The 20528-nt window shown below is 44.3% G+C and overlaps 2 protein-coding genes across 5 annotated transcripts in view; both read left to right on the top strand.

The window, feature by feature from the left end:
- The first annotated feature begins 281 nt into the window (after positions 1 to 281).
- Positions 282 to 16532, top strand: LOC144587487 (uncharacterized). 2 transcript variants are annotated; one of them, XM_078388268.1, is made up of 5 exons: positions 282 to 400; positions 7494 to 7620; positions 8794 to 8861; positions 9893 to 10019; positions 11334 to 16532. In XM_078388268.1, exons 2-5 carry the CDS (start codon positions 7494 to 7496, stop codon positions 12764 to 12766), a joined length of 1755 nt encoding a protein of 584 aa, XP_078244394.1. In that variant the 5' UTR covers positions 282 to 400; the 3' UTR covers positions 12767 to 16532. The 2 variants fall into 2 exon arrangements, with proteins under 2 accessions (XP_078244394.1, XP_078244393.1); XM_078388267.1 differs by lacking the exon at positions 282 to 400 and adding an exon at positions 521 to 4900.
- Positions 398 to 20528, top strand: part of LOC110091174 (uncharacterized) — a 31815-nt gene continuing 11684 nt past the window's right edge. For 2 of the 3 annotated variants that reach the window (XM_072988273.2, XM_072988271.2), the window contains exon 1: positions 19123 to 19503. The gene's annotated coding sequence lies outside the window, so the exon portion shown is untranslated. Of the gene's footprint in view, positions 523 to 19122; positions 19504 to 20528 lie in introns of those variants that run through there. The other variant, XM_078388236.1, reaches the window with a different exon arrangement.

Below are 20528 nucleotides of genomic sequence, written 5' to 3'. Positions count from 1 at the left end.
GATACAAGAAATGGGAACAGAAAGGGCCAGAAAAAAAGATAAAGTTGTACAGGCTTGGTTCATTTCCCTCCCTGGCAGATCATGCTTTAAATAAATTCCCTTTTCCTGCCTGATCCAGTGACCCAAAGAGGCAGGGAGACCAAGACTCTCCATCCAGGCGCTCCGAGAGGAGATTGAGCGAGTCTGTGTTTGTCCTGCCAGGAGCCTGGCTCGCCTTCAGTCACGTGATAGGAAAGGGAGAGGAAGGTTATACACCGATTAAAAAAACTGTGCACGCATTTGTATTCCGACGTCCAGCCTGAAGTAAAAAGGAAGCTACTTTCAACGGGACGCATTGGAAACAAGAGCCTCAGCCTGTTTCCGGAAGAGACGGAGAGAGAGACAAAAGGCGGGCGGGTGGGTGAGTGTTTTCTGATCTGGATTTTGCTGGGAAAAGAAACCAAGGGAAAGAGAAGAGTAAGAAAGGGAGAAACAGGGGTGTCATTTCTGGGCAGGAAAGTCAGGAAGAAAAGGGGTCTCCTGGTGAGTGAAAGAAGGGAGGGAGAGGGAAACGGTGGCTCCCCATCTCATCCCCTCCCCTTTGAGTTCTTGGAAATCCTTGGAAATGTTTGCAGCTGAATTTGATGAGCGAAACAGGCGGGGGAGGGTGAGAGGGGCGGAGGAGGGACGGGCTGGGTTCCTCTCGATGGGAGTTTCTGGCCCTTTCCTGTGGGAAAGGATAACGAGGAAGGTTTAAGAAGAGCGAGGAGGCGGCCTCAGGCGGCAGAAAGAAGAGGGGCAGCCCCGAGGGTTCCCCAGCCCTCCCCCATGAACCCCTTCTGGCCTTTTCTCTTCTCGGGCCTCCAGAGCTGGACTGCTGGCCTCCCTCGGAGCCATTAATGCACATCGTCCCACCTGCAGTGTTCAAACTGGGGCATTTATTTCATTTCTTCTTCTGTATGGAGTATGCATGTAAGAGTCGGAAAGGGAACAGGGTTTCCTCCTATGCTTCAGGCCACAGAATATCCTGGGCCACCCCAACACTGTTACTCCCAGAGCTCGGTGCCCTTTTGGCAGGCGTACCACATCGAAGAGTTGTGCAATGACCGGTCCATGCTTTATTAGAGAACCCTTTGCAGTCAGAAAAGAAGTCTCCTTTGTTTCCAGAGTCCTGCATGTGCATGAAAGATTCCCCAAAGATATTTCCTGTCTGTGTACAGAGTGAGTGACCAGCCTTTTGCAGCCTGTAGAGCTTGGGAGGCCAGCTTCCTGCTCTGCGCGCTGAGCTGAGCAGCTTGGTGGCCATGCTCCCGACCTTATCACTGAGCCATTCAGATTCACCACAGCCCACCGTGTCTTCCGCACACCATCTTCTCCATAGCCTGAGCCGTCTGCAAACCATACACGGGTCTGCCTTCTGCAGAGGTTCGTCCTTCAAGTCTACGGGCCCCTTCGTCTGTCCATCGAGCACTGTTACACAGTCATATATTAAGGGTCCTTTTAACCTCATCCTGTTCATCAGGTAGGTGGGTGGCTGGATTCCAAAAACTGTCGGATCCGAGTGCTACCAAACCAGGCTGGTCAGTTGCCCAGACTACAGGATTAACTTGTGACTCCACAGTTTTTTACTACTAGGCTCATTGCAGGTGAGGACCCTCTCCAGTAATCAAGATGGCCTCAGAAGGTCGCTACTATGGAGCCATCAGACTCGCAGGAAATAAGGGCCCATGTTTTACAGAGGAGGTCTCGGCCCATGAGGTTCACGAGGGAGGTGAATTAGGGCTGTATGGTGCTCTTGCCCACCAGGCAGAGCTACTGGGACAGCTCCCAGGATTTGGATAGGGACAGATGGGTCTGGGAGTTCTGTTTGAATAGCTGAGAATTGAGCTCCTGTGTCTCTCAGAAGCGTTTCCCACCCTTAACTTTACTCGAGGCTCAGAGGGTAGAGAGCTGGATCTCTGATGCCTTCATTCAGAGTCTGACCCCTCTTGAGTCGCAGGCATGGTGCACGGAAGTCCCTGAGGACCAGAGCCAAAATTTTGGCTTTGAGGACCTGCATTACCGTTTCCCACCTTCAGGGGGCACTCTTTATTCCAATGCCCTTTATTTTTACAATACAGTGGTGCCTCGCTTGACGATGATAATTCGTTCCAGCAAAATCGCTGTAGAACGAAATTGTTGTCAAGTGAAAGTAAAAAGCCCATTGAAATGCATTAAAACCCAGTTAATGCGTTCCAATGGGCGATATACCTCATCATCCAGCGAAGATCCTTCATAGTGCGGCCATTTTCCAGTGCCTGTAATGCGAGGAATCCATCCTAAAACACAGCGGGGAGCCATTTTGCACAGCGGGGGGCCATTTGGAAAACCTGACGATCAGCTGTTTTGATTGTCGTTAAGCGAAAAATCAGTTCCCGAAGTAGGGAACAGATCATCGTCAAATGAAAAAAAACCATTCAGTCATCGTTTTGCAATCGCAGTAGCGATCGCAAAAAACTAGTCATTAAGGGATTTCCTCGTCTGAGGTAATCGTCAAGCGGGGCACCACTGTAAGCACAAACATCCAGGGGTAGTTGTCTGTACCCTTCATCAGGTGGGGCAGGTCCCCTTTCCTGTGGGCCTGGGCGGTTCCTGGGTTCCTGGGGCTGTCCCTAATATCTGGTAGCCACCATAACCATTGTTTTTCTGCCCTTCTTTTAAACTTGTCAGTTGGAATAAATTTGCTGAGCCACTTAGAGCAACACAGCTGTGGGCAACCCTATGTTCTGCATTTGGTCAGGGTGATTAGCACTCCAAAGGGGATTTTTATCCCAAGGGAAAGTTTCAGGAGGTGTTGGTAGGTTTGGATCGTTAGCATGTGCTTCCTGTGCTAACTTGGTAGCCTGTTGAACCACCATTTGAAGCTCCACTTCAGTATGGAGGATCAGCATTAGGACTTTCACACCAGACCACGTAGGGCAGTGGGGCTGGAAGAGAGCGGTACAGTATTGGATCACCTCCTGGGGATTCTCCGAAAACTTTCCAGCCTTCTCTTTAAAACTCAAGGCTGATGATCCATCACAGTCAGAGTCTGTGCTGGTGCTCTCCCCCCTCCCCGTCTTCTGCCTGTCTGCTAATAAGGGTCTGAGTTACCAGTGGGAAAGCCGGGGCTGTTGCTGACTGTGGTGGGGGCAGTGGCTCCCAGGCAGTAAAAGGATTGTATTCTCAAAGGCTTTCACGGCTGGGATTTAATGGTTGTTGTGGGTTTTTCCGGCTCTTTGGCCGTGTTCTGAAGGTTGTTCTTCCTAACGTTTCGCCCGTCTCTGTGGTTGGCATCATCAAAGGACAGCACTCTGTGCTCTGGTGCAGTTTGTTTGGGAGTTGAGAACTCCCTAACAAACTCCCTGAGTTTCAACTCCCTAACAAACTATACCAGAGCAAAGAGTGCTGTCCTCTGAAGAGGCCAACCACAGAGACTGGTGAAAAGTGTGTCTTATGTTAAAAGGTCTGCCTGGGATCTGCTTCTCCCTTCCTGGGATCTGGGGAACCTCCTCCACTTTCCTCCTATTGCAACTGGGAGGGATGGTGAGTGTGACTGAAAGGGAATTGGGGGGAGGCCAGAGGGAGGAGAGGGGCAGGAGGGGGAGAAAAGGCCCCAGAGCCAGGCAGGAGAGGCAGCTGGAGGGGAATCCGAGGTTATGATGACCCAGACCATTTGGCTGTCTGAGGACCAAATCCACCTCATTACACATCTACCTACAAATCATGGAATGAGAGATGAGAGATGATTCTTTGTTGCTCCCATCGAAGGGCAGGGGCTTTCCTTTGGGGGCTGCAGGGGAGGCAGAGGGGGGACCTGGAGGTCTGTAACCCCAAGAAGAGAATGGCCAGGAGCCTCAGAAAGGATGGTTGGCAAACATCACTGGTTCAACAACCACCAGTCCATCATCTGCTGACTGCTGTGATCCTCTTACTTGGCTTTAGCCCTTGGCCCATGAAAAATAGGGAATTCAGAGGTGTTATCTAATAATTATGAGAAATATTACTCAACCTCTTCTGCCTTGTGCTGAACCATTTCCTGTTCTAGAAAGGCAGCTCTAAGCTACCCTAGTTAGGAATAAAATCTCTATCTCCTATGTCACTGTACCTCACAAGAGGAAGGTATAGTGTTATGGAATTTTTTGTTTTTCTTTGAAGTGATTTGAAAAGGTCCATCCAGGTGGCAGATGCTTCCACGTCTGACCCTCTGAGGGCCTGAAACACTTTGGTCAGTGGCTGTCCAGTGAAGGAAGAGCCCCATCTCCCTGTCTCTCAGCTCAGCCTTGGGATTCTCCTGCCTTTTATCTTTGGGGATGAGGTTTGATTGGCGGCTGCTGTCTTGCCTTTTTTGCCTTAACTGTGTTAATGGGAGAGTCTTGCCTTTGCAGAGCTTCCACAGTCTGGTCTCTTAAGGCAGTCTTTCCTCCTTCTCAGAAGGAGAGGGGTTCCAGGACTTCATTGGAGGCATTGTTGGGTGCAGAATAAAATGACAGCCCAACACACATCTGGCCCCAGGGAAGGAAGAGATCCTGATGTTCTCAAGGCAGACGGTCTTGGGACCTTCTGGGAAAGAACAGCACAGGAAGTCCAAGGTGAGGAGATGCTCAGCTCAGATACAGAGTGCCAGAAATTCAGGAAATTCTCCTACGAGGAGGCTGACAGTCCTCGAGAGGTTTGCACTCGGCTCCACCATCTTTGTCGTCAGTGGCTCAAGCCAGAGCAACACACGAAGGCTGAGATCCTGGACCTGATCGTCTTGGAGCAGCTCCTGGCCGTCCTCCCCCTGGAGATGTCGAGCTGGTTGAGAGAATGTGGAGCCGAGACCACTTCCCAGGCGGTGTCGCTGGCAGAAGGTTTCCTGAGTCTGAGCCAGGCAGAAGAGATAAAGCAGGAAGAACAGAAGGTGAGAAAAATTAATGTTTGGACTCAAACTCTGAAGTGAGGGAGTCCACAGCCTCTGCCTGTCTGGCTGATGGGTTTTCTACTGGAATTGGCTCCCCCCGCCCTCCCTTAGGGTCCTTGAAAGACAAATGTGTGGTCTGTGTGCATCATATTTTGAAACCAAATCAGAGTTCTTTACGTTGGGGAGTCTCTCTTGCACTTTAAAACAGGATGTGTGCATTCCTCCACCCTCGGTGTGGCCAGTTTTGTAAGGAAATTGCAGGTTTACTTCATGCATTGGCACAGCATCCAGTTCAGGAGTTTGATGTGTGCAGTGGTAAGGTGGGATCCTCTTTGCTTCGGGAATGTCCACCCCTCCATCTTGTCCATTTTTAATTAGCATCCATAGTATGACAGTGCAAGTTAAAATTCTAGTACAGTAGTATCAGATTATTTACACAGTCTATCAGCACATTATCTTTCTTTATACATCCACATGTTCCTATTTTAACATACTTAATCCTTTTAAAACGTAACATGCCAGCAATCCAAATTACTTTCCATATCACATTCTTCTTATCTTGAGCTAATCTATATGTTAATAATCGTTGCCAGATTTTCATAAATTTATCCTGTTTTATTTCCCCTCTATACATTTTAATTGGATTGGTCAACTTTTCCATCAGGACCGTTTGCCAGATTCTGTTCTCAAATTCTTGTACTGAAAGATCTTGAGCATTCCTCCAGTTTTGTGTGATGTCTACTCTTGCCGAACCAATAAGATGTGCAATTAGTTCTTTATTAAATAATTTTTCATTTCCATCCTTAAATATTGAAAATAATAATAAAGCTTCATTTTTAATTATTTTTTTGATTCAACAGCTTTTCTATCCATTTAATTATTTGCTGCCAATATGCTTCCACTTTGGGGCAAGAGATCCACATGTGTTCTAGTGTGCCTTTATTCCAGTTTCTCCAGCACCTATCTAAGATTTCTCCATTAATTTTGTGTAATTTTATGGGGAACCAGTGCCACCTATGGACTACCTTCAAAACCATATCTTTCAATTTACCTGTTATTGTTTTATATGGATATGTGGTCCATATTTTCATCCATTCTTTCTCTGATATATTGATATTCAAATAATTCATGTTATTTTAGATCCTATACCCCTGGGAAATGCTTTCTCAACCAGATGTTTGTATATTACTGAAGTTATTCTGTTCCTTTTATTTCTATCTTTTTCTATACTATATTGTTCTAGTTCCGTGAGCAATCTCATCGGTCTGGAACTTTGGTATAATTGAGTTGCCAAGTTTCTTACCTGTATTAATTGTAGCCAATTCTCTTTGCCTCAGCCTGCTGGACAAGGGTCTCTTCAAATTGGGAGAGGCCGTGATGCACTGCCTGCCTCCAGGCTGAACGGGAAGTCACAAAGAGGAAGAGGAAGTCACAAAGGAAGCAAAACCAGGGAGCTGGACAGGGGACAGATTGGATTTGTCTCCAGTGTGGAAGGGATTGTCACTCTCGAATTGGCCTCCTCAGCCACACTAGACGCTGTTCCAAGTCCTCCATACAGAGCACGATACCATAGTCTTTCGAGACTGAAGGATGCCTACACTATGTAGCCAATTAGTTTTTATTTCCTTTGTTTCGGCCTCTAACTTCCTAATTGTTATTGGTTTCGCTGCTTCAAATAGGTCTCTTATTCTTTTCCAATTTTTGAATTGGACATGTTTGTCTCTTGAATTAAATTTTGGATAATCCAGCATAGCACATAGAGGGGATATAGGCGGAGCAAATAATCTCATGTATTTACGCCATATTTTCAATGTCTCACAAGTATAAGGATTTCGTACTTGCTCCTTCTTTCTTATTGGTTCCATTGTGTAAATATAAGGTTAATTACACCAATATCCTAATCTCTTTCTATTTCAACCCAGTTTGGGATTTCTTCTGTCCATATAAACTTTATTACTTGAGTAATTTGAAAGGCTTCATAATACTTTATTAATTGTGGTATCCCTAGCCCTCCCTTTATGCTTTGACCACAATTAACACTGCTTATGAACCTTAGTTTTTTTCCCCTTTCCACCAATAAACATTCCCAGGTTTTTTGTCATAATATTATTTTTTAAATTGAATATTTTTTTGTAATTTCTATATATTAATTGGTTTATACTTTTTGTTATCCAAATTCCCAAATGTTTAATACTTGAATAGCATAAGTCCAGATTTGACTTCTATTTAATTTCCTTTTGTTCTGATATAGAGATATTTATGCATAACAATTTGGATTTTTGATAGTTGATTTTTAGGCCCATATTATAACAATGTTCTTGTAATATTTGTTTTAGTGATTTTATGCTTTTTATTGAGTTCTCCAGAAATAGAAGCATGTCATCTGCAAAGGTTTTTTTTATGTTTTCTGTTTTTAAACACCAAGTCTTTAATATTTTCATTTTCTATATTAATGTCTTGTCCATGGCTACTCGAAAGGGTGGAGAAAATGAGAGAGGAAATCTCAGAAATTCTACCACTTCCAAATGTTTTTCTTGCAAAGATCTGAGCATGATATATCTTTTCTATCCTCTTATTTCATATGAATCCCCAGATGAGAAATCCCTCTGTAAAAATCCAGCCTGATTTCCTTGAAGCAGAGAAATCTTCTTTTGATGCCAGAAAAAGTCCCCAGCGACAAGAGAACCATCGAGGGAATGAGGAAATTTCTAGTTCTATAGGTAAGGATTTATGTTGGGAGAGTTATGTTTGTGTTTCTCTCTGCATATCCCCTCCCCCCACCCATACCTTTTAGGCTAGAGGGACACTAGTCAAACCAGTGTTTTCCTTTTTAGTTTTTCTAGACTTTTTACATAGCTAGCAGTTTCACTGTTTCTGTCAACAAGGCCAATTACAAAAAGATTCACTTTATAGCATCTGAAAAAGAAAACCTCTCTAAAGTACAAATTTTGGGAGAGAACGTGATTCAACGATGGGTACTTGTTTGTGGGTTGTTTATCATGATATCCCACATTTCTTCTGAGATGCTCACAGCTTCTTTCCTCATCACCTTATCCTTATTAGAATTACTTTGTGAGGGAGATCAGGCTGAGGGGAGATCGGATGGCTCTGCATCACCCAGTCAGTACCATGGTCCATTGAGGACCTCCGGCGTCACTGCCCCACAGACTAACCCCAATGGATCTAAAAATGCTCCAAAGTCAAAGCAAACTTTTGCAAACACAGCTGTTCATAAGTCAAAATGTTTGTAGGTCAAGGCATTCGTAAGTCGAGGTACCACTGTACATAGTTCTTTTCACTTGCAATATCATTACCACCCTCTCCACCTATTTTACTAACCAGCCCTGACTCCTCCTTCTCCTCCCAAGCCTCATGTACCTGCTGACTCCGCCTCTCCAGCCCTCTCATAGGTTCATGCTAATCAGCTCATGAATATGAATAGCATGAGTGACGTGGGCGGTCACCACAGGTGTGTTATGTGTTTCTCCATGGGTGGTCTCCAGGCTCTTGAACTCTCTGAAGTAAATAAAAATATTATTCTACAAGAAATGCAGGCATGTTGGATAATATGTTTTAATTCGACAATTGGCATAGTACCTAGTTGAGGAGTTTTGTATGTGTTAAGTGTTCGAAAAATTTCTTTATTCAGTTAGGACTTTGGTATGCGGCAGGGTGTTTATTACTGTTAAGTTTTGTAAAAACATCTGTATATTTTGTACTCTCTTGGAACACCATTTTCTCACACTTTCCTGAAGGGGCACCGTTTATTATGTGGGAACCAGTGTCTTTCACTGGGATGTGATTCTTTTTTAGCTTGCATTTCTTGAGGTCATGATCTGATTGTGAGAGAAACTTAGGTGAATGACTTGGCACCCGCTTATTCTGTCCCGCAGGGTCTGTGAAGATGCCAACAACAGGTATTCCTTCGTCTCTTCCTGGTGATGCAGTGGAACAAGATCAGGTACAAAGAAGGCAGTTACGGGACACCACATTTGAATCCTGAAGTATTCAACCACTTTACTCCTCATTGAGAAAGGCCATGCTACTTTTAATCAGATGATCCAATTATTTGCCAATTATTATATAGCAGGCTAAATAACATGGCTTTCTCCCTGTGGAAAAGAATTTTGTTTCTCTTTTGTTTTGAAGAATGGGCCAAGAGTTATTTGAGGTTTTCCTATACCAAATGTGGGGAGAGCAGGAATTACTTTCCTCTCCCTATTTTCTCACTCAGAATACATTTCCCAGCCTCCGGTTTTTTGTGGAAGTGATAAGACTAAGAGTAGCCATGTTGGATCAGAGCAATGGCTGGTTCAGTCTAGCATCCGGTTTCTCACAGAGTCTTCCATGACGTGGGACGTAGTGGCGCTGTGGGCTAAACCGCAGAAGCTTGTGCTGCAGGGTCAGAAGACCAGCAGTCGTAAGATCGAATCCACGTGACGGAGTGAGCTCCCGTCCCTTGTCCCAGCTCCTGCCAGCCTAGCGGTTCGAAAGCATGCAAGTGCAAGTAGATAAATAGAGACCACCTCGGTGGGAAGGTAACAGCATTCCGTGTCTAAGTCGCACTGGCCATGTGACCATGGAAAGATTGTCTTCAGACAAACGCTGGCTCTATGGCTTGGAAACGGGGATGAGCACCGCCCCCTAGAGTCGAACATGACTGGACAAAAAATTGTCAAGGGGAACCTTTGCCTTTACCTTTACCTTCCATGATGCCTGAGGAAAATTTAAAAGGCTTGCAAGTAGGTGACCATAGCCCTTTCCCTCCCCCTGTTAATTCCCAGCCACTGGGGTTCGGAGACTTCTCGTCCTGGAGGGACCACATGGCCAAGGTGACTCGTATCCCTTGGTAAACTTGTTCTATAGAAAGGTTGTTGATGAAACTTAAAACCTACAATATAAGATCCAGCCACTTCTCTTTAATTGAGTTTTTGATTTAGGGGGTCACCTTTGTGAAACCTGTTAAGGGCCCCTGATTCCTTTCTCCTTTAGGGTCCAGTGACCTTTGAGGAGGTGGCCGTGTCCTTCAACCAGGAGGAGTGGGCGCTGCTGGATCCCGACCAGAAGGCCCTGCACCAAGAAGTCATGGAGGAGAACTGGCAAATGATATCCTCTCTCGGTAAGGCCCCCTCTTGTCTTGCCTGATGTTAATCTCTCTGTACCAAGTTAATAAGGAGATTAACAATAACAGCAGCAATACTTCTTCTATGTCGGAATACTCATGCTAGCCACTGCAGGGCCCATAATGCTGGACTGGGCAATCTGTGGCTGTCCAGATACACTGAGCTCCAGATCCCATCCTCATAGCCAACTTAGACAAATGGGCTATGAATTGCCTGTAGTATCCTGTGAGGCCCAGGAACTGCTGTACTTCTCATTTTGTTCTTGGTTGGGGCTAGGAGGACACCTTTATAACCCCGGCCAAAAAAATCTTTGTCTTATGCGGACACTCATTTGATCTGTGGATAGATGCCCTGCCGTGGGGGGGGGGCAGGGTTGTGTGCCAACTTCAAAACAAAGTGGCGCGCACATGTTAGGGAAACACTAATTCTGCTCCTGGGAAAGAATGATCTGGGGTTATGCGATATAACATCCCATTTTTTAAATAATTAAATAACACATCCGGTCAGTTTCCAAAAACATCACATCCATGAATATTCTTACCTGTAGTTTGCCATTTCATTTTAGAGCAGTGTCTGTCAACTGGGAAGCATTGGCAGCTATAATGGCATTTCCTACCCTGACCGGTTGCTGTACTCCACCCTCTTCCACATTCCCAATAATCTCCCTATAGTTCACAAAACATAAAAGAAGGAATTATTAACCACCCAAATAAAATAAAAAAAACTCTATAAGAGCAGAAAGTGGAAGAAAAATTGAAAAGGACAGGCCACACTGGAAGAGTAAAGAGAGAATGGTTTGAATGGGAAAAACCCACAACAGAGAAGGAGCTTTCACCCACGAAATGGTGGAGAATTCCCTCCCCAGAGACGACCACATGAAAGAGAGACGGACGGGTCCGTTGTGGGGAGACAACACACTGCCTCTGTTGCCCTGGCAATTTCCAAGGGCCCCAAGTGAAATGCTAAAGTGTAGAAAAGAAAATACTCCCAATCCACAGATTTGGGGAAATTAACTGTTTCAGCAAATTATTCAGTTAACCCATTCCTCTCTACATTGGAGAAGGTGGAACCAGCTTGTTGAAGGATTTGAAATGAAAAGGTGATGGTGTAAAGGAAGAATGAATATGTAGAGTATCTGTAGATGGGGAACAAAAGAGGGCAGAGATGAACCCTCACATAGGTCAGGAGATGAGATTATAAAATTAAAGAGGACAAAAAGGACAAAAATTATGTACCTTAAACACCCAACAGATTTATTTCTAGGTGGGCTTTAACGCATCCAAATCAACTCTTAATTTTTTTTCCCATAGATCTATCTCACTCTTCGGTTCTGTCTCTTCTGCATTTGCCCTTCTTCCTTGGAGATAACTGGATGAAGGAAAATGTATTTCCCAAATCTGGAAAGAATTTTACCCAAGAATTAGAGGTGACCGGATGCCAGAGAATAAATGCAGAAAGGGAAAGCTGCATTCCAGAGGATCCTTACAAATACATTGTGTCTGGAAACCATTTTGCCATGAAGATAGCGTTGATGCTTCACGAAAGGGTACACACGGGGAAGGAGGGGTTTGTGACTGAAATGTCTGAGGAATATTTAAATTGGATGCAACACTTTGTGAATCATGAAAGGCAGAAACCATACAAATGCGAGGAGTGCGGGAAACATATTGTTAAAAATTCAAGACTTTTGAACCATAAGAGACTTGACACAGAAGAGAAATTATGTAAATGCCAGGAGTGTGGGAAACGTTTTACTAAAAATTCAAACCTTTTGAAGCATAAAAGACTCCACACAGGAGAGAAACCGTACAAATGCCAGGAGTGTGGGAAATGTTTTGCTCACAATTCACAGCTGGTGAATCACAAGAGAGTCCACACTGGAGAACATCCATACAAATGCCAGGAGTGTGGGAAACATTTTATTGAGAATTCCAGCCTTCTGAAGCATAAGAGACTCCACACAGGAGAAAAACCTTACAAATGCCAGGAGTGTGGGAAATGTTTTGCTACGAATTCATACCTTCTGAGTCATAAGAGAGTCCACACAGGAGAGAAACCATACAGATGCCAGGAGTGTAATAAATGTTTTGCTCACAGTTCACAGCTTGTGAATCATAAGAGAGTCCACACAGGAGAACATCCATACAAATGCCAGGAGTGTGGGAAATATTTTATTGAGAATTCCAGTCTTGTGAAACATAAGAGACTCCACACAGGAGAAAAACCTTACAAATGCCAGGAGTGTGGGAAATGTTTTGCTCAGAATTCCAACCTTATGAGGCATATGAAAATCCACTCAGGAGAGAAACCGTACAAATGCCAGGAGTGTGGAAAATGTTTTGCTCGGAATTCAGATGTATCGAGTCATAACAGAGTGCACACAGGTGAAAAACCGTACAAGTGCCAGGAGTGTGGAAAATGTTTTGCTCAAAATTCACACCTTGTGAGTCATAAGAGAATCCACACAGGAGAAAAACCTTATAAATGCCAGGAGTGTGGGAAATGTTTTGCTGTGCATTCATACCTTGTGAGTCATAGATTGATTCACATAGGAGGGAAATTATGTGAATGCCAGGAATGTGGGAAACATTTTACTAGAACTTCAAGCCTTTCGAAGCATAAGAGACTCCACACAGGAGAAAAACCTTACAAATGCCAGGAGTGTGGGAAATGTTTTGCTGATAATTCACACCTTGTGAGTCATAAGAGAATCCACACAGGAGAGAAACTGTACAAATGCTAGGAGTGTGGGAAATCTTTTGCTCAGATTTCAGATGTTTTCAATCATAACAGAGTCTACACAGGAGATGAACCATACAAATGAAACATACAAAGTTTTGTTGTGAATTCAAGCCTCAGTCATAAAAGAGTCCACAGGATAGAAACTTTACAAATGCCGTGAATGTGGAAAATGGCTTACACAAAATTCACACCTTTACATCATAAAAGAGTTCACACAGGAGAGAAACTATACAAATGCAAGGAGTGTGGGAAATATTTTGCTGTGAATTCAAGCCTTGCGAGTCATAAAAGAGTCCACGCAAGATAGAAACTTTACAAATGCCAGGAGTGTGGAAAATGGATTGCTGAAGATTCTCACTTTTTGAATCATAATACAGTTCACACAAGAAAGAAATCTCAGAAATGCCTAAATTATGAGAAATGTTTTGCTCAGAATTCACATTTTAGGGACTGTCAGGCAGTCCAGTGAAGAGAAAACAGAGAAGTGCATTACCTGAACTGAAGAGGATGGGGTAGGGGGCACTTTATGGTGCTTCGTGGTAAGTTACCAGAGTTACGACTACTAACTTTGGTGCCCAAAGCTTCCTATGGCTTTGTTACAGAGAGAGGATGAGGAATTGGGAGGAATTCCTAGTTTAGAGCGTACAAAGATCATATTGGTGTTTTTTTTGTGTGTGTTTTTTTTTTTGGACTTATATACCGCCCCATAGCGCTACAAGCACTCTCCGGGCAGTTTACAATTTAATTATACAGGCTACACATTGCCCCCCCCCCCAGCAAGCTGGGTACTCATTTTACCGACCTCGGAAGGATGGAAGGCTGAGTCAACCTTGAGCCGGCTACCTGGTATTTGAACCCCAGGTCGTGAGCACAGTTTTAGCTGCAGTACAGCGGTTTAACCACTGCGCCACGAGGCTCTTTCACTAAGTCTCTTATTTTGTATTTTTCCACTGCTGTCGTTCTCTTCCTCATAATTTCCACTACTTTTTCAGGATCATTGAAATCATAGAAAGTTAAGTTGGAATAGGGCCTACAAGGCCGTCAAGTCCAACCACATGCTCAGTCCATGAATACAATAAAAGCATATCTGCCAAGTGATTAAGTTTTTCTTGAATGCCTCCAGTGTTGTAGTGCTGCTCTAACAGTTAGACAGTTTTTCTTGATATTCAACCGATATCTGGCTTCCATTTCTTTCAGCCTTTCCTCATAAGGCTTGGTTTCCAGTCCCCTGATAATCCTTGTCACTCTCCTCTGAATGTGTTTCAATTTGTTAGCATCCTTCTTGAAGTTTGGTCTCCAGAACTGGACATAATACTCAAGGTGAGGCCTAACGAGTGCTGAATAGAGGGGGACTAGCACCTCATGGGATTTGGAAACTATACTTCTATTAATACAGCCTAAAATAGCATTTGCCCTTTTTTGTAGCCACATCACACGGCTCCTATTTACCTTGTGATCTGCGACAATTCCAAGATACTTCTTGCTCGTAATTTTGCTGAGCCAGGTATCCCCCATCTTGTAACTGTGCAATTGGTTTTCTGAGCTGCAGTATTTTAAACTTGTCCCTGTTGAATTTCATTGTGTTGCTTCAGTTTTCCATCCTATCAAGGTCATTTTGAATTTTGTTTCTGTCTTCTAGGGCAGTGGTCCCCAACCTTGGACCTCCAGATGTTCTTGGACTTCAACTCCCAGAAATCCTGACCAGCAGAGGTGGTGGTGAAGGCTTCTGGGAGTTGTAGTCCAAGAACATCTGGAGGCCCAAGGTTGAGGACCACTGTTCTAGGGTACTAGCTATTCCACCCAATTTTGTATAATCTGCAAATTTGACAAGCATTCCCTGCACTCCCTCATCCAAGTCATTAATAAAAATATTGAAGAGCACTGGGTCCAGGACTGAGCCTTAGGGTACCCCACTAGTTATCTCCTCCCAGTTCGAGAAGGACCCATTAATCATCACCCTCTGAGTACGATTCTCTGGCCAATTGTGCAGCCACATTACCTTTGATCTATCTGGCTCACACCTAATTAGCTTGCTAATCAGGATATCCACTTTGTCAAAAGCTTTGCAGAAGTCAAGATATACTACTGTACATCTACAGCATTCCCTCTCTCTATCAGGGAGGTGACCTGATCAAAAAACAAGATCAAATTAGTTTGGCAGGATTTGTTCCTGATAAATCTTTATTAGCTTCTAGTTATTACTGCTTTGTTTTCTAGGTCATTTCTAATCTGCTCTTTCAGCTATACTCTCTTTCTAGTCAGCTAAGAAGAATTGTTCTTAGAAATTGGCACCTGTTCAGGGATATTCATATTTCAAAGAAATGCCTAAAATTAAGAGAATGAGGGATTTAAAGGAAATTTTAATACACATTGACATTTTAACTAGTTCTAGGTAGGATCTATGGGGACATGGTTGCGCTGTAGGCTAAACCACAGAAGCCTCTGTGCTGCAAGGCGAGAAGACCTACAGTCGTAAGATCGAGTCCACGTGACAGAGTGAGCTCCCATCGTTTGTCCCAACTTCTGCCAATCTAGCAGTTCGAAAGCATGTAATGCAAGTAGATAAATAGGTAGCACCATGATGGGAAGGTAACAGTGTTCCATGTCTAGTTGCGCTGGCCACATGAGCACGGAAACTGTCTACGGACAAACGCTAGCTCTACGGCTTGGAGACGGGGATGAGCACTGCATCCTAGAGTCGGGCACGACTGGACTAAATGTCAAGGGGAACCTTTACTTAGATAGGATCTAGGGAAGTACTTTACCAATAGGACATTTCAAATGTAGGAGCTGTAATGTGTGAGATCAGTGTATTAAGGGATCCATCCCAGGGGTTGATGCTGTTTTGAGATCTGGTTCATTCTCAACATGTACAACACCCCATTTAGTCTGCTTGATAATCTGTAATTGTTCCAAAAAATATGGGAAGCACGTCAAGGCCAGTTAAAATCAGGATGCAAGAACAGCAATCAAGGATTAAAAATGAAATGGATGTGCCACTAATAAGTCATTTTGCAGAAATCGGCCACAAAGAAGATAGCTTAAACAATTTTGTTCTGTATTTTACTACAAAGACAGATGAGGAAGCCATATCCAAAGACCTCCTAGAAAGGAAGTAACATGGATATTCAATTAAAATCTCTTATTCCAAATGGTTGGAATGCCTATATTGATTACACACGTTTTTAATGATTTTGATTTATGCAGTGATGAGACATTTCTATATTTCTTTGTCCTGTGCCTGTACTATCATTTTAAATTCCTCTGTGAAAGTAGTTCAACAGCTGTAATGAGTAGAGATGTGTGCTTCGTTTCTAAGGAATACAAACAGGAAGTACGCCACGAAATGTGCCCCACCCGCCGATTCTCACTCCCTGGAACCGTCCTAGTCCACTCATGAGTCTCCCCGCTCAGTTGTGGAGCAGTCAGCTCCAGCGAGAGGTGGGGACGCACCTGTGGGACTAGTGCTGTGATTGGTGCGACACAGATATTGACAGAGCTGTGCACTGCACGGAGCCCAGTAATTATACTGGGTTGTTTCTTTGGGGGGGGGGAATGGACTGCCAGGACACCTGTGTTGGTGCGCTTCTTATCCGTATCCCCTGAATACAAAGCTCACATCTCTAGCAATGCACTGTTTTGAAGGTATTTGAGAGCAGATGTGAACTGCTGCCGTATGAGAGCTTTATCTTCTGGAACATCCATTTTTACTGGAATAGTAAGTACAGTATGTGAGAATAAGGTTTTAATAAACTGGTATTGTTTAAGTTGTTTTGGAAATGTGTTTGCATTATCATGTTCAGGACCCTGTATTGAAAAGCCTTTCGTATTAAGTTTTGACAAAGGAAGTGGAACCAGGAATTTATGTGGGCCCCCTGGTCAGCTGGGATAATCTATGGTTTGACAAAGGAACCAAAACCATTATCAAGAAAAACTTTGCTGCAAAGGAATTTCTGAGACTTAAAGCCTTTATTGAAGTCTTCCATGTAAAAGCAGTGGACCATATGAGCTGAACAATTCCTTGGTAGACCATTTGGCTTCCTGGTAGATCTGTTTGGTGTCAATGAATGAATGCAAATACAAAGTTCTGACTCCTGTCCTCTGAAGATGCTGGCCACAGAAACTGGCAAAACTTTAGGAAGAAGAGCCTTCAGAACACGACCAAAGACCCCGAAAAATCCACAACAACCATCAGATCTCGGCTGTGAAAGCCTTCCAGAATACAATATATATATTTATTTGATTGACTGATTGATTTATGAAAACCAAATTAATCTTTTTGAAGAGACCCTTGTCCAGCAGGCCAAGGCAAAGAGGCAGTCCTAAAATCATACCAGGGCTTATTTTCAGGTTAAGTCTTATTTTTGGGAAAACAGGGTAGTAGTTTTTTGGGAAGCTAATTCCAATTTCTTCATTTCAATTTGGAATTGCATTTCTCTTCATCTGATTTCTTGCTCAAATTCCCTTTTCCTTTCAAGGATTTTTTATTTTCTTTCACTTTGTTTGGGCGGCATAAACAACACAATTCCTTATATAATTAGACTGGTTCTTTTCCCTCAAAAGAGCCGACAGGACCTCTTCTTCAGATTCCCCAGATCTGTTTCAAATGCCCCAAAACTAAGTCTTCCACAAGACTTAATGGGTAGCCACTTCTTACACCACAGATCCTAACCCCTTTTATTTCCAGACTCAAGAAAATTCAGAGTGGACCATTGGTCCAGATAGGCAGGATAAGAATCAAATAAATAAATAAATAAATAAATTTCACATGGGAATATTTTGTACCCCACAGCTGTGCCACCAATCTGTCACATTCCAAGGTGGCCCTTGGTTGTTTCACCAAGCGAAGGCTCACACTATGTGTCGTTCAGCTGCCAACAGTTGATTACACCAACGTTGTTTACAGTGGTGTCTCGCTTTACGATTGCCCCGTATTACGATGAAACCGCATTGCAACGATCTTTTTGTGGTTGCAATTGCGATCGCAAAACGATGGTCTAAATGGGGTTTTTTCACTTTGCGATGATCGGTTCCCAAAGCAGGGAACCGATTCTTCGCAAAACGACTATCTTAAAACGGCTGATTGACGGTTTCAAAATGGCCACTGGGTAAACAAAATGGCTCCCCCCCGTTTTCTGGGACGGATTAATCACAAGACTGTGGCCCTTTTCACCCCATACACGAAGAGCAGCTCCTGTTAAAAGTCTAGGCATACTCTACTTGGAAAAGAATTTGAGAATCCAGATGTGGAAAAGGCTCCAATGTCAATTATGGTGGCAATAGTGGTTGTTTAATGAACAGTCCTTGAGGTAGCTGACAATTACATCCTTGCCAGAGTTGGTGCTGATCTGATGCCCAGTAAATTAAAGACTGCCTCCTTTTTGTCTCTGGGTAATTCTATATAAAAAGATGTCTACACTCATCTGTTTTTGTTTCATGTGGATTTGTACTTTGAAGCTTGCTGCTTGATTTAATTTTGTATTTTCCTGTCTGGTGAAGGCATAGTCATCCTGAAAGTTGGTGTACTCTCTCTTTTTGTGCCAGTTTAAGTTGGCCTCATAAACAGTATCACCACAGGGTGTGTATTTGGAACAAAAACTGGGAATCTGAAAAAGATGTTAGGATGTAAAATGGACTGATTCTTGGTGGGAAGAGGAGCGTGATGAGAAAATTCTTTTAAAACTGAGAGGAATGCAATGATTGAAACATACCATAAAATAATCGTAGGCAACAGAAGCAGGAGATCCTGTCAGGCCTGCAAGGGGCTGCTCCTCTCCAGCCTATCAAGCGAAAGGCCCCGATCCCTCCTTCCACACTCATCTCCTGACCTGGGAAAGGAGCCTTTCCCCCCACAGACCCACATCCCTACCTTCTGCTGATCTTTTAACAGACCGGCAGAGATCCTAGGGAGGCATCTTGAAGGTGCCCGTGGGTCACCAAACCCACCGGGAGGGGCCACCCCACCTCACCCCACTGCCCATCTTGTAGGTCCCACTTCAGTCCTGGCAGCAGGGTTTGGGGGCAGAGCAGAGGCCATTTCAGCAAGTGGGCAAAGAGCCAAAAACACATCAGGTATCCAATTCTGCCGCTTCCGGTATCTTCTCAATAAGTTCCTCTTGTTTCAGTATCACGAATTTCTTCCATTTTTTGGCATAAAGGGTTTCCCAACAGGGTGAAAGAACTCAGCGCTCACCCAGTTTGAGCTTTCCAGGAAGTGGGATTATTTGGGGACAGGAAAAGAAAAGGACAGGAAAGAAAGATCACATTATAGAGGACTTGGCTCATTTCTCTCCTGGCAGATCATGATTCAAATAAATTCCCTTTTCCGGCCTCATCCAGTGACCCAAAGAGGCAGAGAGAGACCAAGACGGGTCGCCATCCAGGCGCTCTGAGAGGAGATTGGGCGAGTCTGTGCTTGTCCTGCCAGGAGCCTGGCTCGGCTTCGGTCACGTGATAGGAAAGGGAAAATGGGTTTTACATCTATTATTTGGGGGAGAAAAGCACTCGTATTTGTATTCCGGGATCCAGCCTGAGTTGAAAAGGGAGGCAATTTTAAACGGGACGCATTGGAAACAAGAGCCTCAGCCTCTTTCCTGAAGAGACACAAAAGGCGGGCGGGGGGGGGGGTGAGTGTTTTCTGATCTGGATTTTACTGGGATAAGAAACCCCAGGAAAGAGAAGAGTAAGAGGGAGGAAACGGGGGAGTCAGTTCTGGGCAGGAAGAAAAGGGATCTCCTGGTGAGTAAAAGAAGCAAGAGGGAGGGAGGGAAACGATGGCTCCCCTTCTCGTCCCCTCCCCTTGGAGTCCTTGGAGATCCTTGGAAATGTTTGCAGCTGAATTTGATAAGCGAAACACGCGGGGGGGGGAGGGGCGGGCTGGGTTCCTCTCGATGGGAGTTTCTGGCCCTTTTCTGTGGGAAAGGATAAGGAGGAAGGTTTAGGAACAGCGAGGAGGCGGCCTCGGGCGGCAGAAGGGAGAGGGGCAGCCCTGAGGGTCCCCCAACCCTCCCCCCTGCGGCCCTTTTTGGCCTTTCTCCTCTTGGGCCTTCAGAGCTCGCCTATGGGCCTCCCTCAGAGCCTTTAATGGACATCCTCCCACCTCCAGTGTCGAAACTGGGGTATTTATTTCGCGTAGTCGTCTGTGTGGAGGCAGAAGGGGTGCAGGATTTTCTCCTGTGCTTCAGGCAGCAGAATGTCTTGGACCACCCCAAAACTTTTTACAGTAATGGGCATTTTTCCATCTGCCTCTTTCGAAGAGCGATCCCAGGCCCCTCAGGAAAGGAATTTCCTCACACCAAAAAAAAAAAAAAAAAAAAAAAAAACCATCCAAAGTGCCCCAGATCCTGTCTGGCTCGTCCAGTTTGATCTGTGATTTGTGAGTGGTTTAGGAAAATATTTCTATGAAAGCGGGAGAATCTACTTTTGGTTTCATGGATCCGTTTTCACACCTTCAGCCCTCAAGATATGCCGGCTTAGACATTTCCAACATGGAGGCTTAGAAAAGGTTGACAAAGAAAGGAAATGTAAATACAAAAGCTGGTGGTGCTTTTATTGGACCATTGGAAAAAAGAAATGGAGTCTAGGATAGCATTGGTGATGCTCCTGTTGCCTCTCTAGATTCAGCCAATAAGGTGGATGTAGATATTTTTTAAAAAATCAGGAAGAGGTCCCTTTGTCTGTTTTTTTGTGTGTTTATCCCCTCTCCAGCAGGCCATGTGGGAGAGCTGATCCCAGGACAAGGGGAGGTGAGAGACCAGAGCTAG

Source organism: Pogona vitticeps, chromosome 2 (genome assembly GCF_051106095.1).
Source record: "Pogona vitticeps strain Pit_001003342236 chromosome 2, PviZW2.1, whole genome shotgun sequence".
NCBI lineage: Eukaryota > Metazoa > Chordata > Lepidosauria > Squamata > Agamidae > Pogona > Pogona vitticeps.
The sequence above is the reverse complement of the archived record's forward strand: the minus strand, read 5'-3'. Positions and strand labels throughout refer to the sequence as shown.